This window comes from Clarias gariepinus, chromosome 3 (genome assembly GCF_024256425.1).
Source record: "Clarias gariepinus isolate MV-2021 ecotype Netherlands chromosome 3, CGAR_prim_01v2, whole genome shotgun sequence".
Classification (NCBI taxonomy): Eukaryota; Metazoa; Chordata; class Actinopteri; order Siluriformes; family Clariidae; genus Clarias; species Clarias gariepinus.
Window position 1 is genome coordinate 25,098,132 of NC_071102.1, and position 18,653 is coordinate 25,116,784.

General features: G+C 37.6%; 1 protein-coding gene across 3 annotated transcripts in view; it reads left to right on the top strand.

Annotated features, from left to right (window-relative positions):
- kiaa1522 (KIAA1522 ortholog) overlaps nucleotides 1-18,653 on the top strand; it is a 40,248-nt gene that overhangs the window by 5,678 nt on the left and 15,917 nt on the right. The window contains exon 1 of one of the 3 annotated variants that reach the window (XM_053492759.1): nucleotides 7,098-7,436. The exons of the other annotated variants lie outside the window; for them this stretch is intronic. Coding sequence (XP_053348734.1) covers nucleotides 7,325-7,436 — 112 coding nt within the window. The 5' untranslated portion in view covers nucleotides 7,098-7,324. Of the gene's footprint in view, nucleotides 1-7,097; nucleotides 7,437-18,653 lie in introns of those variants that run through there. 3 annotated transcript variants of the gene reach the window in all.

The following is an 18,653-nucleotide window of genomic DNA, read 5'->3' on the forward strand; positions in this document are numbered from 1 at the left end:
AGAAAAAGTGAGTGGGTAATCCTTTTGTAGTTAGATTTTATATGGCTTTGATCCATCGTCTGAATGCTGGCCTGGTGTTTGAGGTACGGCGACTGTGATGTTAGTCCAGTGAGACAGAGGAGGTAACAGTGTGAACAGACTGAAATAGTTCAGCACTGCAGGGGATAATCGCAGTGAAGTGGAACATGTAATAAACCAACCTGACAAGGTCATAGCCGAAGTGGCCTCAGACAGGGTCATGCTGAATACACCCATAATTATATGACACACACACACACACACACACACACACACACACACACACACACACAAACAAAAACACACACAAACTTTCAGACCAGGTTTCCAGACCAGACCCTTGCGACCAACAATGACCACAGAGATAATAAACTTCCTTCCTGTTGTCATAGCTACCAGTGTGTTACCTCAAAACCATCCTCCCTCACACACTCTCCTTTTTTTCCTCTCTCCCATTTATTTTAGCTTCAGGAATGTCCCGCTATTCTGCTATCTACAGTAAGTCATCTAAAACACAGTGGCTGTTAATGAAACGGGCACAGGGCCAGAGTTCTGGGAATTAGACAGAACAGCGCTGCCTGACATGGCCTTGACAAATGAAATCTGCATTGAACTGTTTATTCAATGTTACATTTAGAGCGATTAGGACAGAACTGTAGACACTTTAACTACAGTTTTAACTTATATAACTTGTGTATACACAGTGACATTCAATGGTTCCAAAATACAGACTAAAAGACAATAGGGGTGGTTTATAGTGTGCCGGTTCAGGATCAGACAGAAGGACAACAGATGAATGTCTGCAGCAAGTCTATTAGTGTTGGCAACCTTTCCATAATCGATCGTTGGTTTAAGTTAACCAATTGATGTTTGATTAACCACACTGTACAATGCTTCTTTGATAGTTTTGTCTGTCAGTCAAAAACAAGGTGCAAATAAGTACATTACAACAAGTCTTGGCGGTTATAAATTTTCCTACTCTGCACACTGACCGTGACGTTTGTCACCTGGAATGCGAGTACAATGTAAATAATCAGGGTTGAATTCCGCAACTCTTGTTGTTTGCAAAGAAAAAATGCATTCCAAGGTTCAGCTGAGACTGACATGAAGTTTCTGGAGTCCCACTGAGCTAAATCGAGTTGGTATATTAGGTATAAGTTTCGGTGTATTTAGTACAAATTAAACTCGTTTCTTTCCCAGTTAGCTACAGTAAATGGCTAGTTCCTGGTTAGCCATACGGCTAGTTCCAGGTAGTCATACACAGCTGCGTTGTGAGCATGCACAGTTTTTGACATTAAATGTATACATGTTTCTGTATCTTGTTACAAATTCAGCAGTTGCTCAGGTGCGCAGAAAAAACATGAACGGTCTATAAACGGTTAAAATCAATAGTCTACTACCACCTACTATAGTACAGTATGTATCCAAACATGTTAGTAAAGAATGTTTTGCAAGAATTGTGGAAAAACCTAAACTCTTTTAATAATCTTCTAAAACTGGACAACATTTTACATAATAGAATAGATTCCTTGTTTACACCAAATAATTTTTTAACACTCTTTTACCACTTTATTCTCACTTCCTCCTATCATTGCACCTGATCACTAAACATCTTCCCATTAATGGCTCCTGACGTATCATATCCCATCAACCTTGAAATTCTCCTACCTGTGCTGCTCATAGCTCAGATCTACAGTGGTGTGAAAAACTATTTGCCCCCTTCCTGATTTCTTATTCTTTTGCATGTTTGTCACACCTAAATGTTTCTGCTCATCAAAAACCGTTAACTATTAGTCAAAGATAACATAATTGAACACAAAATGCGGTTTTTAAATGAAGGTTTAGGTTATTAAGGGAGAAAAAAAATTTCAAATCTACATGGCCCTGTGTGAAAAAGTGATTGCCCCCCTTGTTAAAAAATAACTTAACTGTGGTTTAATACACCTAAGTTAAATGTCTGTAGTCACCCCCAGGCCTGATGACTGCCACACCTGTTTCAATCAAGAAATCACTTAAATAGGAGCTACCTGACACAGAGAAGTAGACCAAAAGCACCTCAAAATCTAGACATCATGCCAAGATCCAAAGAAATTCAGGAACAAATGAGAATCTATCGGTCTGGTAAAGGTTATAAAGCCATTTCGAAAGCTTTGGGACTCCAGCGAACCACAGTGAGACCCATTATCCACAAATGGCAAAAACATGGAACAGTGGTGAACCTTCCCAGGAGTGACCGGCCGACCAAAATTACCCCAAGAGCGCAGAGACAACTCATCCGAGAGGCCACAAAAGACCCCAGGACAACATCTAAAGAACTGCAGGCCTCACTTGCCTCAATTAAGGTCAGTGTTCATGACTCCACCATAAGAAAGAGACTGGGCAAAAACGGCCTGCATGGCAGATTTCCAAGGCGCAAACCACTTTTAAGCAAAAAGAACATTAAGGCTCGTCTCAATTTTGCTAAAAAAACATCTCAATGATTGCCAAGACTTTTGGGAAAATACCTTGTGGGCCGACGAGACAAAAGTTAAACTTTTTGGAAGGTGCGTGTCCCGTTACATCTGGCGTAAAAGTAACACAGCATTTCAGAAAAAGAACATCATACCAACAGTAAAATATGGTGGTGGTAGTGTGATGGTCTGGGGTTGTTTTGCTGCTTCAGGACCTGGAAGGCTTGCTGTGATGGATGGAACCATGAATTCTACTGTCTACCAAAAAATCCTGAAGGAGAATGTCCGGCCATCTGTTCGTCAACTCAAGCTGAAGCGATCTTGGGTGCTGCTGCAGGACAATGACCCAAAACACACCAGCAAATCCACCTCTGAATGGCTGAAGAAAAACAAAATGAAGGCTTTGGAGTGGCCTAGTCAAAGTCCTGACCTGAATCCTATTGAGATGTTGTGGCATGACCTTAAAAAGGCGGTTTATGCTAGAAAACCCTGAAATAAAGCTGAATTACAACAATTCTGCAAAGATGAGTGGGCCAAAATTCCTCCAGAGCGCTGTAAAAGACTCGTTGCAAGTTATCGCAAACGCTTGATTGCAGTTATTGCTGCTAAGGGTGGCCCAACCAGTTATTAGGTTCAGGGGGCAATTACTTTTTCACACAGGGCCATGTAGGTTGGTTTTTTTTTCTCCCTAAATGATAAAAAACATCATTTAAAAACTGCATTTTGTGTTTACTTGTGTTATCTTTGACTAATAGTTAAATGTGTTTGATGATCAGAAACATTTTGTGTGACAAACATGCAAAAGAATAAGAAATCAGGAAGGGGGCAAATAGTTTTTCACACCACTGTAGGCATGCCAGGAATGGAGATAGGACACAAAGAAGACATAGACATCTTAAAAAGAAAAAAAAAGCCATACTATTGGTGTCAAGTCAGAACAATGCCAGCTTACATTCAGGAATCTTACAGTACTTTTGTAATGTTCCTAATTCTTTAGCGAGTACCAAAAGGCGGTGGTCAGGAAGACCACAGCAATGAAAGTAGCTAAGAAACAAACCATTGTACAGGTGCATGGAGAGGTGCATGTTGGCACCAGGTGAATGCTCTGAGAGCCTGCCAGTCTCTGAACCTGCTGGAATGCAGCTAGATGGAATTTCTTCTCAACTCCAGCTACCTTTCGACCCACATTCCAGCACAGATGATTTTCTAGCTCATTTAACACATTAGTGGATTTAAGGGTGAGAAAACATTTAATTTACCTCAATGTAGTAGGATAGAAGGATTTCTGCCCAGTTTGATGTTCCAGAGTAAAAGAATGCACTCTGCCAAGCTGCATGGGCCTCAACCAGAAGAGGGCAGTATGAATTAAACCACTCAAAAGTCAGTAGGCTGAAACTGAACCAGGACAGAAACATGTTGTTCACAGCTCATTTTCCTCACTTTCTGTCCCCTGGCATTAAACTCACATTGGCTCAGGCTGTGTTCAGGTATTTTAATAGTCTTCTGGACAACAGGATTAAGGCAGTGGAGTAGTGAGCTAAGGTTAGCGTATTTTGCCACAGCTCAAAAAGTCAGTCTGTGACTTTGATCACTGAAACAGGATAATACACTAGCCTTGAATGCTTAAATAACAGACTGTAAGCCTAAGGTATATATCATAACCTACAGAAGATCGGTCTTTTAAGCATTAAAAATATGACTTGTTCTCTATAATTGATAGAAATAATAGCTTAGACCCATCACTGTAAAAATTTTCATTTCAAATCCCTCAATAATTATGCATAATCTTTAGAGGCGTAATAAAAAGTGGCCACAAAAGACAGACAGCATATGCACTCCTGGGTGAAATTTAGACATCTGGTTGCATTTTAAAGTCAGCAGTTAGATTTCATACTTTAGACCGAGAAGGTTATTCTAAGTAAAGCACCGTGCAACCCTCAGGGCATTATATCTTCGTCATGCAATATCCACTTCTTCAGATCACAAGCCAACTACAATACCAATGTGCATTTTCTGGGCAGGAAAGAAATCAATAAAGGAGAGAGGCTTTAATGAACTAGGCTTGCAACGGAGAACTGATAGGACTGTAAGTGAAGCCTGGCCTTCTGGATATAATGTAATGTAATGTCATAAATGCTAACATTTAGGTAGTTTCTTGCGCTACCAGACTGAGTGTTTTTTTTTTTTGTTTTTTTGCCTGACCTGATACCTGATGCTTGACCTGAAGCAACCCACAGGATTTCAATTTCCTAATCAATACTGTCACATGGACATCCATTTATCAGAAGGTGTGAGACTCTCAGTCACACATCACTGCAGTAGTGATAAATTCACCTAATCACCAGGAGATTTTCAAAGATTGTTTACTTTAAAGAGTATAAGAACATGAGAGTGTGAGTAGTGGTGATGATGGTTATGTGTAAGAGGATCCAGAAATCACACTGTACACGCAGTTGCCATTAAAAAAAAAATTAAAAAAAATTGGTAACTATCTGACTCAAATGGCAGATTTGAAAGGTGACATGGTAATGGTTTCAATATATATAGACGGTAGGAATAATTGCACTCACTGCAGCTGTAAGGGGTGCAGCATTCACAGTGTACAGTATGTTGGTGTTTAGGATTAACATACAAGGATTTTATATGGATTTAATTAGCCATTATTTAAGCCTCTATTCAATAACTGGCTCTCAGTGTACATGTGCCAATATTATCAATTTTCTCATTATCCAATGTCTATTTAAGAAAGTCACCATATTGTGAATGCTATTTATGCTACATTTGTACTGTACTGATACATTTAGGCATTTTAGACATTAGGCTCTTATCCAGAGCGACTTACATTTTTATTTCATTACACATCTGAGCAGTTAGGGAAAAAGGGCCTTGCTCAAGGGCCCAACAGTGCCAACTTGGTGGTTGTGGGGTTTGAACCTCGTAATCCAATGCCTTAACCACTGAGCTACCCCTGGCCCATACATGAAATCCAAGTGTGCTTAATAAAGAATAGGCAGAACAATAGTTAATTTGATCAATATGTTAGTGAATCCTACATTTACCAATAAAGTGCAGAAGTAATTTTCTGTGCTAAATTAGATGGGAATATTGATGTACACTGGAAAAATGGAAAATACATCATCTTAAAATTAAGAATACTGTAACTATTCACCCCCTGAACTTTTCCCATTTATTGTCTTACAACTTAGTTGCTGCTCTGACTATTGTCCTCCTTACTCAGCCTCTGATTTTTTATGTTGTCATACAAACTCTGTGGCCTTCGAGGAGCAGGTGTATTTAAGTTGAGACATACATATGGCACTTTATTTATGCATAGTTCAAATTCTTTACACAAATTATGTTACATCAAATAACAAATGGTTTTGAACTAAACTAATTTAAGGATTTCATAGCAGGAGGCTGGTTACTTACATAAACACAAAATTTAAATTTGTAACAAAAAAAATACTTAGGTGTTCAGGTCAAACCGGGATTTGTGATGAAATTTCTTGTGAATGAAGAAGTAAAATGATTGACATCCACAATGCAGTGATGAGACTCTTATTTACAATACAACATGCAAAAACATCGAACAGAAGCCTGTATGTCCTGGATTAATGATTCCAGAATAAGTGCATTAGAGTAGAGAAATAAAGGTAGTTTTTTTTACGCTCAGAACTGTTTTTTATTATTCTGCACATTCAAAAGTCCTGCTTTGACTTAAACACCCTTCATAATGTTGCAAGTTCATAATTTTTTTTCTAATTCAGTATCATAGTTTCGTTTGATTTGTGTATATTTATCACAGTTCATCCCAAATAACTGCATTTCCATTGTAAAGTAGGTTTTAATACTACAAAGTGTGAAAAAGTTCAAAACAACGAACAGTATTGTCTTATAATGTATTGTCTTACTTTTAAACATAATACAATGTTTTAACTACATAGTTGATATACTGTATTAGATTTGTAGGGTTAATCACACATTAACTTAATATCAATGATAGTATTGTTAAGCCCATATTCAGATGGAATACGTTGTGGAATAAACTGTGCATGTGCAGTGGCTTTTTGCTGGTAGTGGATGACTGATCAAAAAGAACACACCTAGCTGACAGATCTGGAATGTTCCTGTGAAAATCAGGGCCATATAAAAGGACATTGAAAGCTAAAAAGCATATAAGCCAAAGAAGCACTGAGAGAGAGAGAGAGAGAGAGAGAGAGAGAGAGCACAGTAACAAAAATAGATTAGGAAATATGAGACCCGAAAACAATGTTCTAGTGAACAAAGAATATATGTGTATAAGCCGGGCCTCAGAGAAACAGGAACATACTGGAGCTCTAACAGATCAGGTCAGCCTCTGATAAGATTGGTCATGGCAAAATGACAGGATTGAGGAACATCCTTGAACACACAAGATTACTCTGACCTTCCTCCAAATGCTAGTTAAGCTGAACTACATAACATGAAAGAATAGCGTCTGTCTGTGTTTGTGTGTGTGTGTGTGTGTGTGTGTGAGAGAGAGAGAGAGTGTGTGTTATCAGGGGTGGGTAGGGCCAGAAAGAGCTGGCTGCGATCCCTCCTTCCTCACTAGACAGATCTGTAACTGATCACCGCTGAAAGGAGATTGTTCTAAACAAGGAAGAGAGGGTGGTGTTCATACACACCATGCACACAAGCAGCCTGGATTGCTGGCACTGCACATAACGTGACCGCACTGTCCTGCATCTGCAGCTGGAGTAGCTAAGGAAGGAAGCAAAATGAGGGAGTAAAAACTGAAGGAGTAGGAGGCTCCAGATGCAGCAGATGTTCTGTACATTTTGGGAGTCAAGTGTTCTTTGGAGGCTAAAGGGACTGTCATGGGAAACCCCATCAGCAAAAAGAAGGCAAAGGCCAATTTTATCACCAAACACCACCCAAATCAAGTTAAGGCTTTCTGGAATAATGGACATGTGGACAAGTTAGAACCAGGTAGGAACAGATTCCAAGGTCTGCGTTTATGGTCATTTTGTTGACTTAAGATAGGATAATGCTACTAAATTATTATCAAATTATTAAGAAGCATTGCCAATTTGTGTACATTATCATACTGTATCTATACTGTAATCAATCTAGAAATCTAACTTAAGATAGCTTAATGTAAAAGAAGAAATATGTGATGTTAGTCAGTCAAATGACAATAAACCAATTAGCTTCACTCCATATAACTATAATAAGGCAGAAGATCACACTCAATGCCAATTTGACCAAATTAATCCAAAATTAGTCATGACTGTTTTTAGTCCTATTAAAACCTAATGTAATAACTTAAAAATATTACTATGAAATATGCAAAGCCTCCGACGTGTGCATCTTTTCATATGCTTACACATCCTTAGTCAATTCTACAAAGGTAAAACAGCTTCAATCACAGCAGTGCCATATAGGCATTTTATGGCATTACAATGCTTGTGATTAAAGTATTCAGCTGTTTAGCCATAAATTTTGGATATGCTATGGATCATTGCTAGGTGAGTCAGTCAGGTGCATATGTGGGTATGTTTTTCATTAAACGCACCTGTGTCCATAATTCACACTACTTCTCCTGCAGACGAATAATAGCCGACAAACAGGTTCACGTTAAAGCAACACTTTCAGGCTATTCGCACCATTGTCTTGCAGATCTGTTTCTTTTCATTTGCTATTGATTTTTTAAATCACCTCCACTTCAACAAAAGCAAAGATTGTTAATTAGCTGATTAGTTAAATCAGGTATGCTGGGAAAACACTAAAATGTGCACTGTAGGGGATCATCATGACCAGAGTTAAATAGGTGGCAAGGTGGCTTAGTGGTTTGCACTGTTGCCTTGCACCTTCAGGTCCTGGGTTCAATTCCTGTATCAGGTCTGTGTGCATGGAGTTTGCATGTTCTCCCGGTGCTTGATGGGCTTCCTTTTGGTTCAAACATTCCAAAGTCATGCAGATTAGGCTAATTGCCGTTCCCTAATTGCACATAGTGTGTGAATGTTGACCGGAGGTCCTACAGTACCACGGTCATATAGTACATAATGCGAATAAATACACCGTTCACCATTGGCCCCCACGCTCCCTGGTTGAACTACAAAGGTTCCTAGATGGATGGAGTGTTAAAAAAGTGCTGGACTACACTTCCCCTTAAACCCCAGCAGGTCACATGTCACTGCTGACTCTCACCTGTGTTTCATTATTCCTCGTTTGCACCATTTCTTACGTGCCTTTTATTTCTAGTTACTGTGGTCTGTTGTTTTCTAGTTTTTAAACTCCTTTTGTCTTGTGTTAAGGGTTCTTTTTTTTTTTTACAATCTACCATGTTAGTTTATACTTACTTTTTTTATTACACTGGTTTGACAGTATGTTTTGTTTTCAAGAAAGACTTGAAGTATGTGTGAAACGATTCCAAGTCTTAGCTGAGGCATTTTAACCCTTTGCTTTCATAATAACTAACTTTCTAAAAGGACTATTTTCACAGTACATAGCACAAACCATTATGTTTTTTGCTGAATATCTCATTATGGGAGAGCAAGCAGTAAAGCATCAAGGTTTGATTCAATGCTTAGAAATAATTGTGTGTGTAAAGGGCAGCATGTGGAAAAAATGTTGGGTGTTTCCTGTATTTTCACCACCCAGTTTCCACACAAAGGTGCTGCTTATTTAAGGGAAAAGTCTGACCTTTTAACTGCGCTATAACCAAAACACTATTTATTAGACTTCTATAAAATAAGCTTTGTTTACTGCCAGGGCTGTAGGGTAAAGATGTGTTCCCTGCTTGTGCTCTAATTAGCTCATCCTTATTCAGATGAAGATTTTTTTTTTGAAGGGCTGAATCTTAGTCTAAGACCTGACAAATGAGTAAATACAACACCCAGCAGAAGGAAATGTCAATACGTATATCCTCTAGTACTTACTGTCTACGCTTCAGGAAACAGCATGTACAATGAGTTAATTGCTTGTAATGTCATCACTTTCTATACCGTTAAGCTAATGATTGGCCTTTACCAGAGGCTGACTGGGTGTTAACCTTCTTAATGATGACAGATCACTTTTCAAGGTAACGCTTGTCATCAGGAACACTTTGAACAATATCTGCTTACATTTTATCCTTATTTATAGCTTTAGGTAGCATTCATGCAGAATAAAATTACAACTGAATAAATTAATAAATAACAATAGGAACTGGTAGCAAAATAACCATCATTTGTAATAACGAATATATATTCTAGAGGTTCACAATGATGCATTGTTATACCACAATGAATCGTATAAATAATTCATTGATTTTCTTAGACCCAACATTAATGTGTTTGTAATCATTTAATAAATAAATAAATAAATTAGCTAGTTACATGAATGCATATAAGGGAAGATGATTCTGGCTTTTTGGTAGAAAGCAGTAAGAATTATGAGGACACAAAACAGATGGATTGATTTGTCTTTTTTTTTTGCCAAGGTTTGGGATAATGTGCCAGTGCTGAAATAAGCTACTGTAAAAGAGTACCATTATGTCTGCATCTTATCCTAAACAGATATACAAATGCAGAACGTAAAATTTAATTAAACATCCTTCTATATGCCGGAAAAAGCGAATAAAGTCTTTAAGCAACAATGTATAGAAAGCAACATCTGCCCAGTTCTGAGTAAACCATTAAGGCACAACACTAGTTTTTATTTTATTTTATTTTTCCCTGATTTTCTGCCTAATTTAGTCGTGTTAAATTCCTCCCTGTCACTAGGGGGCTCCCACATTAAGGCTACTACCATTTAGTCGGGAGGGCAGAAGACTATCACGTGTTTCCTTCGAACCACGTGACGCCAGCCGACCGCATCTTTTTCAAACTGCTCGCTCACGGGGCGGCGTACCACACTCGGAGGATAGCGCTATCCACTCCTTCTTCTGCGTGAGCTCACAGATGCCCTTTATTGGCTCTAGAGCTGTGATTAATATAGGAGCACTAAGTACCTCTCATCCCTCCCCTCTGAGAGAGCTTGGCCAATCAGCTCTCTCTAGACCTCCGGCTGCAGATTAGCATTAACACTAGTTTTTTGTTTATTGTGTGGTCTTTAAGAGCTAATTGCTTATTGTAAGCTTTTATAGGTGAACCGGGCATCTATATGCATTACCACAGAGGGACAGTCAGCATAAAGGATGTTTCTAAGCACTCAAAGTAACTTAAGCTATGATATGCATGTTTTTAAAAGCCAAGCTTAAGCAAAGGCAGTTTTCCCCATTCATTTTATTTAAGTACAATAACAAACAAAACAATCTACAAGAATTATACAAGAGTGATGGATAGAGACTTGACTTTAGATTAGCTTTACAACAGCAACACACAAATTGTTATTTTGGAGAAAAACTCCCCTGACCTGTCTGATTTAATTATGTGCATCCACTCTATGGCATTCCTCACAATCCAAATCCAGCAATTTCACTCACTAAAAATACTGCTAAAATATTCAGTGTAATATTACGTTAACTATTAAAACACTTCTAACAGCACGCCTCTTCTTCCCTGTGCTCAGTCATAAGACTTAGTGTGACTCCAACTGAGAGCCTGCGGTTTGTCATTATTCAGACCGTATTTATCTCCTGGTTTAAAAGCATATGACTTGAGCAACAAATTCAGGCATGATGCAACGCTTTATTGAGCTCTCTTTCTCACTCTTTCATAAACCTATGTTTCAAAATGTCTTATTAAACATATTTAATACTGTTTAACGTCTGACACAGGTGGCCAGCAAGAAACAGACTGTGGGAAATACTCACTGAACAATCAGCCGATCCGAGACCTGCTCTTAGCCATGAAAATGCACTCCAGAATAAGAGAGCTTGCTGGTTAATGGGTTTTAAAATTGATGAACCTTTTAATCAATGCTCAAGATGACTACTTCCTCACATTTTGTATTTTTCCCAGCCTTAATAAACCTTTCCGCAGAAAACTCTTGGATCCTCCCAATAAGTCACTAGAGTTAGGTTTTAACAGGATATTACTAATGATCCAAATAAAGAAGGCTAATATATAACAGAGTAGTCAAAGAGGCTTATTCACTCAAGCATCTTAATGAACTTTATTTTACGAAAAGGGGAACATGTCTAACTTTCTACAATTTCTTTAAATTTTTCATACACCTTTCTTCTTATCCATTATTCTTCTTGGTTTCTGCTTGACCTGGACCTTTCCTGTACAAGTTGACATTTTTTCAGATAAGGTTTGTGGCTGTTAATGATAATATTTTTAATCTTTGTTGTGTTCTTCGTATATTAACTTGCATAAAGACAAAATAATTTTTTTTGGGGGGGGGGAGAAGCAGGACAATCACATCATTCTTTACAAAAATAATAGCTATAATCCTTAATGATTGCTGAAAAATAAAAATAATACATAATAATGACCTTCATTTAACAAGGTGGCTCAGAGGGTTGAGGCTTTGGCCTGCTGAATGGGTTTAAGCCTCACCACCACCACTCGTCCAGTGACAGGAAAGGCATTGAGTGTAAAACCTGTGCTAAATTATGCTGATCAAATAATCTGACATGCCGACACCAGAATAAAAAAAGGGAGAAAGTCCACCCCCCCCTCCACCCCACAAGGGCTTTATTTAAAGTAATGGCATACTGACCACTGAATAAAAAAAAACAAGCATTTGTTAGAGCAAAGGGGAAAATATTTAAAATCCTATACCGTTTAAAAATAATAATTTTTGGTTATTCCTAACTGTCCCATAAATAAAACAAACGATTTTTTACTCTAAAAATCTCAATGCATGCCTTTTTGAGCTTCATGAACTCACAGCTCTTCACGTCTTCACTAGACATTAAAATTCATAAAGCAGATCTGCCGTATTGCAGTACATTACACCAATACAGTGGCTAATGTTATGAATCTTCTGTCAGGACACAATGTGCAATCATAATGAAACGGTTTATCAATGTTGTCCTAAAAAATGTTTTTCCTGAGTAGTAAAGCAATGCTTTAGGAATAAAAGCACTGTAACATTAATGAAAACTTTAAATTCCACAAAAAAACTGTTTGAGGGAGAGAAAAAACTGCTGAGAGTGGTTTTCTGCCCCAGGCCCCTTTCACATACTAATTTTGAGATGGTTTGCTTGTGTGCCTACTGCAATCAAAACTGCACACTAGTATAATGAATAGTACGTCAAGTTTATTAGTTACCATCTGTCACTTAGTAAAGGTGTCTACTAGTTAAGATAGTATGGGGGGCATGATCTGTAAGTTGATTTACAGCCGTGAACAGTACAGTAGGTTATTAAAATGCATCTCCAAAGTGACTTTTAACTGTAGACTAGGTACAGATTTTCTTCATAACTTCTTCAATATATTCTAAAACACCCCACAGATTCAAACTCATTTACACAGATTTGTTATACAAGCTGTATAAAGATTATTCTCAATGTGTACAATAATATTTCCCATAAAAACATGTTTATATATATATATATATATATATATATATATATATATATATATATATTTTTTTTTTTTTTTTTTTTTTTTTTACTATGGCCTCACTCCTCCAGGATCAGGGTTCGATTCTCGCCTCCGGTCTGTGTGTGGAGTTTGCATGTTCTCCCCATTATTGGTGGGTTTCCTCCAGGTGCTCTGGTTTCCATCCACAGTTCAAAGACATGCAGATTAAGCTAATTGGGTTCTCAAATTGTCCATAGTGTGTGTGTGTGTGTGTGTGTGTGTATGTGTGTGTAGATTCATTAAATTGGCACACCGTCCAGGGTGTACCCCTCCTTGTGCCCTAAGGCTCCTGGGATAGGCTCCTGGGATAGGCTCCAGAGCCCCTGGGACCCTGTATACAGAGATAATTGATATTCATACAGATGATTATACAGTTATATATATTTTTTCAGTTATTAAGGTTTGGATAATTTAATTGACCAGTCTAATAAGCTAATACTTCTAAATGAATAAAATATAAAGGTGCATGGTGATTTTCATTGCTGTGACACTGATGAGTCTTGCTGATATATATAAGTTGCCTTGGGTTTGGATTTGATGGAGATAGAGCATCGTTTTAGGAAAATAATCAATAATTTAATTTCTCACTTACTCACTCATTCACTCACTCATCTTCTATAACGCTTTATCCCGTATATAGAGCCGTGGAAAGCCTGGAGCCTATCTTAGGAGACTTAGGGCACAAGGCAGGGTATACTCTGGATGGGGTGCTGTATCCATCATTCGGCACACACACAATTTATTATTAGAGCATTCACTATTCAAGAACCTGTAAATTATTGTTTATATTTTATATGATAATCAATTAGAAAGAATGAATTGAATCACAGCTGTTAAATTAAAAAGTATAAATAAACATACAGGAAATCAACTATATACTGTATTCAATAGTATTTAGACATATCAGCTAAATCTTTTGGGATGAAACAAAGAAAATAATTGCTTAGAAGGAGAAGAAGGCTCCTAATACAATCCCCCTGTGCCTCGCCGTAATGGCGCCCAGAGCAGCCGCTTCCTTTCCTCCATTAGGCACAAATTGAGTTAAGATATGAGACTCCAGGAGACAAGACAAGCACCAATTCATGATCATCTGTGCATTTATAACCATTTGAATCATGCCCTCACACTGACTGGCCTCCTTTTTTAACCTCTCCATCATGAAACTATAACTCAAATATATATTTAATTTATGAAACGTAATCCAACACCAGACCTCTTGCCCTCTTACAGCACTAGCAAAGCACAGCATTACTGTAAACCTCTTGATTTAGTGGCGTACGAATGGGGGAGAGATGACTAAGGGAAATTCCGATGTTATGGGTCATTTGTTTTCTGCTTTTTGCTTCCATCTTATGTAATTAGCTTTGCTGACTCCTCCTTCAGTTTGCAGGTTTCTCAGCATCAACAACTCACCCTGCTCACCTGGGAAGGAAGGCCAACATGATGAGTTCAGTATATGAAGGTTGAGTTGCCAGTTTTAAACATGATTGAGATGTTTAGTAAGTGTGGGAAGTTTTAACAGCAGAGGAAAACTTTGCGGTCACAGAAAGCTTTGAATTGAAACCCTGAAACATGGTTGTATGTGATAACATTATGATCTAAAGAGCTGATAAATTATATGCGTTTATTTTTGCCACTTGACACAAAGTGAAACACAAATGTTGTGGTAAAGGAGTTTGGTAAAAAAAAAAAATGCTGTCTGTGTCAAGCAACCTCCATTAAGTGGACTACATATTAACCAGGGCACTCAGTACTGCCAGTCATGAAGACCAATTGCTTTATAATCACCTTTATTAGAACCATCCACACAAGCTGGGGTAAAATGAGGTATTTTTAGTTAAAAACAAAACAAAACAGTTTTTCATATTTTAGGGAAGAGACTCAATGTGTTCTTGTGGTATAGCTAAAATGGGCAAACCAGAAATTTTTTATTTTATTTTATGTTATTGCTAATGACTTACTTAGGCAAATGGAAGTGTGGTGCTTTCAGTGGGTTTACAAATGACAGACGTTTGCTGTCTGTGTGTGTGTGTGTGTGTGTGTAATAAGTATCACGCAAAGGCCATTATCCATGGAGATTTCTAGCGATGAGAGCTCACACATCAACACATACTCATACACAGGATGGAAACAGAGGCTCTTTTTATCATTAGCAATAATGGATAAATAAAAAAAATCACAGCATTTTATCTTATTATTAATAAGTTTCTGTTGTACAGAAAGACAGACAGACATGTTCATGAGCTTAAACCTGAAATAATAATATCACAGATTACGTTAAGCTCATCAGCTTATTTTTTAGCTTTAACCTTTTAACTATTTCTACAAATTCTTTTCCCATCAACAATGGATACTGTAGGTAATCAGATATACAATTCACCCATAGGCCACTGGTATAGGCATGTGATTTTATTTAATTTCTTTATATTATTCTAATGCATTTCTAGCATAGTAAACCCAGGGCAGCAAAAAAAAATTTTCCTGTGTTTATAAATTTCTGGTTTATATGGAACTCTGTTAAGCTCTAAAAATTATATCCTAACAAGCTCTAAAATGACTTGATCTATATTTGTTGTAAATCTAATTGCTTGTGTGTCTTACCATTATAAACAACATACTTTTATTTATTTGTGGATTGTTATGGCAGTGGATGGGGTGTGGCATCACTGAGATTCTGCACTTCCTCTCCTCATGTGTTTTATTGTACTGTAAAAGGTTCACACCCATTACTCTCACTAAAGCCTCTAATTCAGCCTCGGAAGCTAAAGCATCCCATTAACTAGTGTCAGATCATTTTAGAGCTATGATTTGTTGCATCCAAATTTATCCTTGTTCCTCAGAGCAGGTCACGCCACGATTATAGGGTCTTAATGGACATATAGCCTTGAGCTTTCTGTACTGGTATTTAATTGTAAGTCTCAAACAAACTACCCATATGTCTGGAAGACATGACAAACTCAATGTCTTGTCTGTGTAGGGTGAAAGTTTAAATAGGACCCTGGGGAAAGACTAACAGTCTAAAATAGCTTTAAGTTCCATAACTCTTTTTTACTTTTTAAGTTTGTAGCCACAGGGGTGGTTGGTGTGATTGGGATAAAAAGAGTAAACCTTCCCTCTCTGTCCAAGAACATACCTAAAGAATGAGGCTCCTGTTTTTTTGTTAAGATATGGCTTTTGTGGAACTAAGAACGATTACAGGATTTATAATGATTTGTAAATCAACATTTATTTATATAGCACCTTAAAGCAATCTAAGTTACACCAAATGCTTCACAGCATTAAAATAACTGACAATAAAATGGCAATAAAATATACAAAACAAAAAACATAAAATTAATAAAAATCCAAAAGCCACTGTAAATAAATGAGTTTTAAGTATGGCTTTAAACAGATGCAGGTCAGTAATAAACTTGTGTTTGTGAGTATTAGTCATGGCGATGCAGGCGAGCTTTAATGACTCCAACATAAAGAGCGTTGCAATATTCTAGTCGCGAACTCATAAACGCGTAAATGACTTTCTCCAGGTCACACAGATTCAGAAAGGGCTTGACCTTTGCAAATAGACTGTAGATTGATACGGCCTTTCGTTAACAACTGTGTGAAGTCAATAGGCATGATGAAACCTCTTCTAGATTTAATCTGTTTGGCTAAGACACCCATAACATGTTGTCAGCAGTATATGGAGCAGTAGAGAAGGTCCATGTAAGATACAATAGACTAAAAGTTAATAGACTAAGCATGCATTACACGCGAATTGTAATGGAACAATGACAGAACTGTATGTTTGGGCATTTTGACAGCATAGCCTTTATTGGTTTCCATTTTTGCCATTTATTAGAGACACTGACACTAGTGATGGGAAATTTGAATCATTTTAGTGACTCGGATCTTTGAATCTCGTTCATCAAAATGAACAAATCTTTTTTTTAAATCATTTGATTCATTTTGTTCTTTTGATTAGAAATAAAATAAAATGTTGCGTTTTCAATAAAAAGACCCCCAATACGTCTACATACACAAATTTTGGCTATAGTTCCAGTAATAAAAATATAACAATTCAGCTAAGGACACATTATAAAAAAACAGAATGAGTAGCTCACCTCTCATATCTTCCAGTCTGAGTCGTTCGTTCGTTCGTTCTTTTGAATCTATTGCACTGCGTAGCGTCTACGGGAGTCACGTGACAAAGGAACGAACGACTCAGGACTTAAAGATTTGTTGATTTGCACTCAATTCTGCTTCCTGTGTACTGCATTGCATAGCATCTATGGGAGTCACGTGACGAAAGAACGAACAACGAGTAGAAGATTCATGGAGAAAGAATCGCTCAATTATGTTTCCTGTACATGACCCACGGAGGTTTTGCGATGATTTGCACATGCGTGCCCAGTAGAAAATGAACAAATCACTCTTCCAGGCTACTCGTTCTTCTGATCACGTTAAAGATTCGTTCAAAAAGAATGAATTGTACATTAACACTGCTGACATTATAACTACCTTGGTTTTGGGTTCTTCTTGGGGTTTGGGGAATTTGGATTCAGTGGCCTTAGGCTTTTTGCCTGTTGGTTCACATGCCTGGTGGCCTGTAGGTCACTGGGTGTTCTGGTGTCTTTTTATTGTGGCCAGTGTCGACTTGTTTGTTGAGCTTTTAGATAAGTCTTGTTGTGTCCTTAAAATATGAATTTAAAACAAAAAGCATTGAAATAAAATCACGGAAATTCAGCCCGCTAGTGTGCAAAAGGAATGTCACATAGAAACCATGGCCTGTCCACAATAACGTGCTAGCTTGCTTTGGTGTTTATGAGGCTATAATTATGCCTGAATTAAAGTCTTCCCAAGACTGCTAGATGCCTAAATCTGCATGGGACAAACATTCAACCACCATGGAAGGAATTTCTTCTACACTTCCATTTATAGCTTTACAATCACTTTCTTTCTCTCTCTTTCTTTCCCTTTTATTGTTTCTGGACAATATTGCTATGTGCATCGCCAATGTGGCAGACCTTTAAACAGAACTCCATGCAACTCCAAATTAGATTTATATGTTTTTTTGTGAAGGCCCATATGATTAAACAAATTCTGATAAGTTTCTAGGATCGCACAATGACAAAGACAACAAAGTATGTGAACATGGATAAAAGATTCATCTAAAAGAAGCAATGAAATAGCATGCTTAGTTGCATACACCTTCTATCTGTGCAGGGGTGGACAAAGCTCAAGGCTTCATTACTCAACACACTGGTTAAGTGAAAACTGTTGTTGTTTTTGTCACATCCCATGTTGTGCTCGCCTTGGCTGAAAATGGTCATGCTAACATAATTTAACTTAAACGTATATGGGTACAGGTATTATGTTCATTTATACAGACTTTAGAAAATACTCATTAATATTTTATATTTTTTATCTTTTCTCGATAATGTCTCTGCTAATGGAGCTTTTATTTTGTGGCCCTACCACATAGATATACAGTGTTTGGGTAACATTTTGTAGATGAGCTGTGCTGTGTTGCTCTCGTCGCAAGTAATGACCTTATTGAGAATGGCTAAGATCGGCATGTTGCTTTATGAAGTGTTTCAATGCGATGTGACATATGCGATAATGCGATGTGGCAAATATGAGTAAATATGGGAGTAAATACTTTCCTTCGGTTGTTCTTGTCAAAGCGTTGCCACAATGGACCACCAGA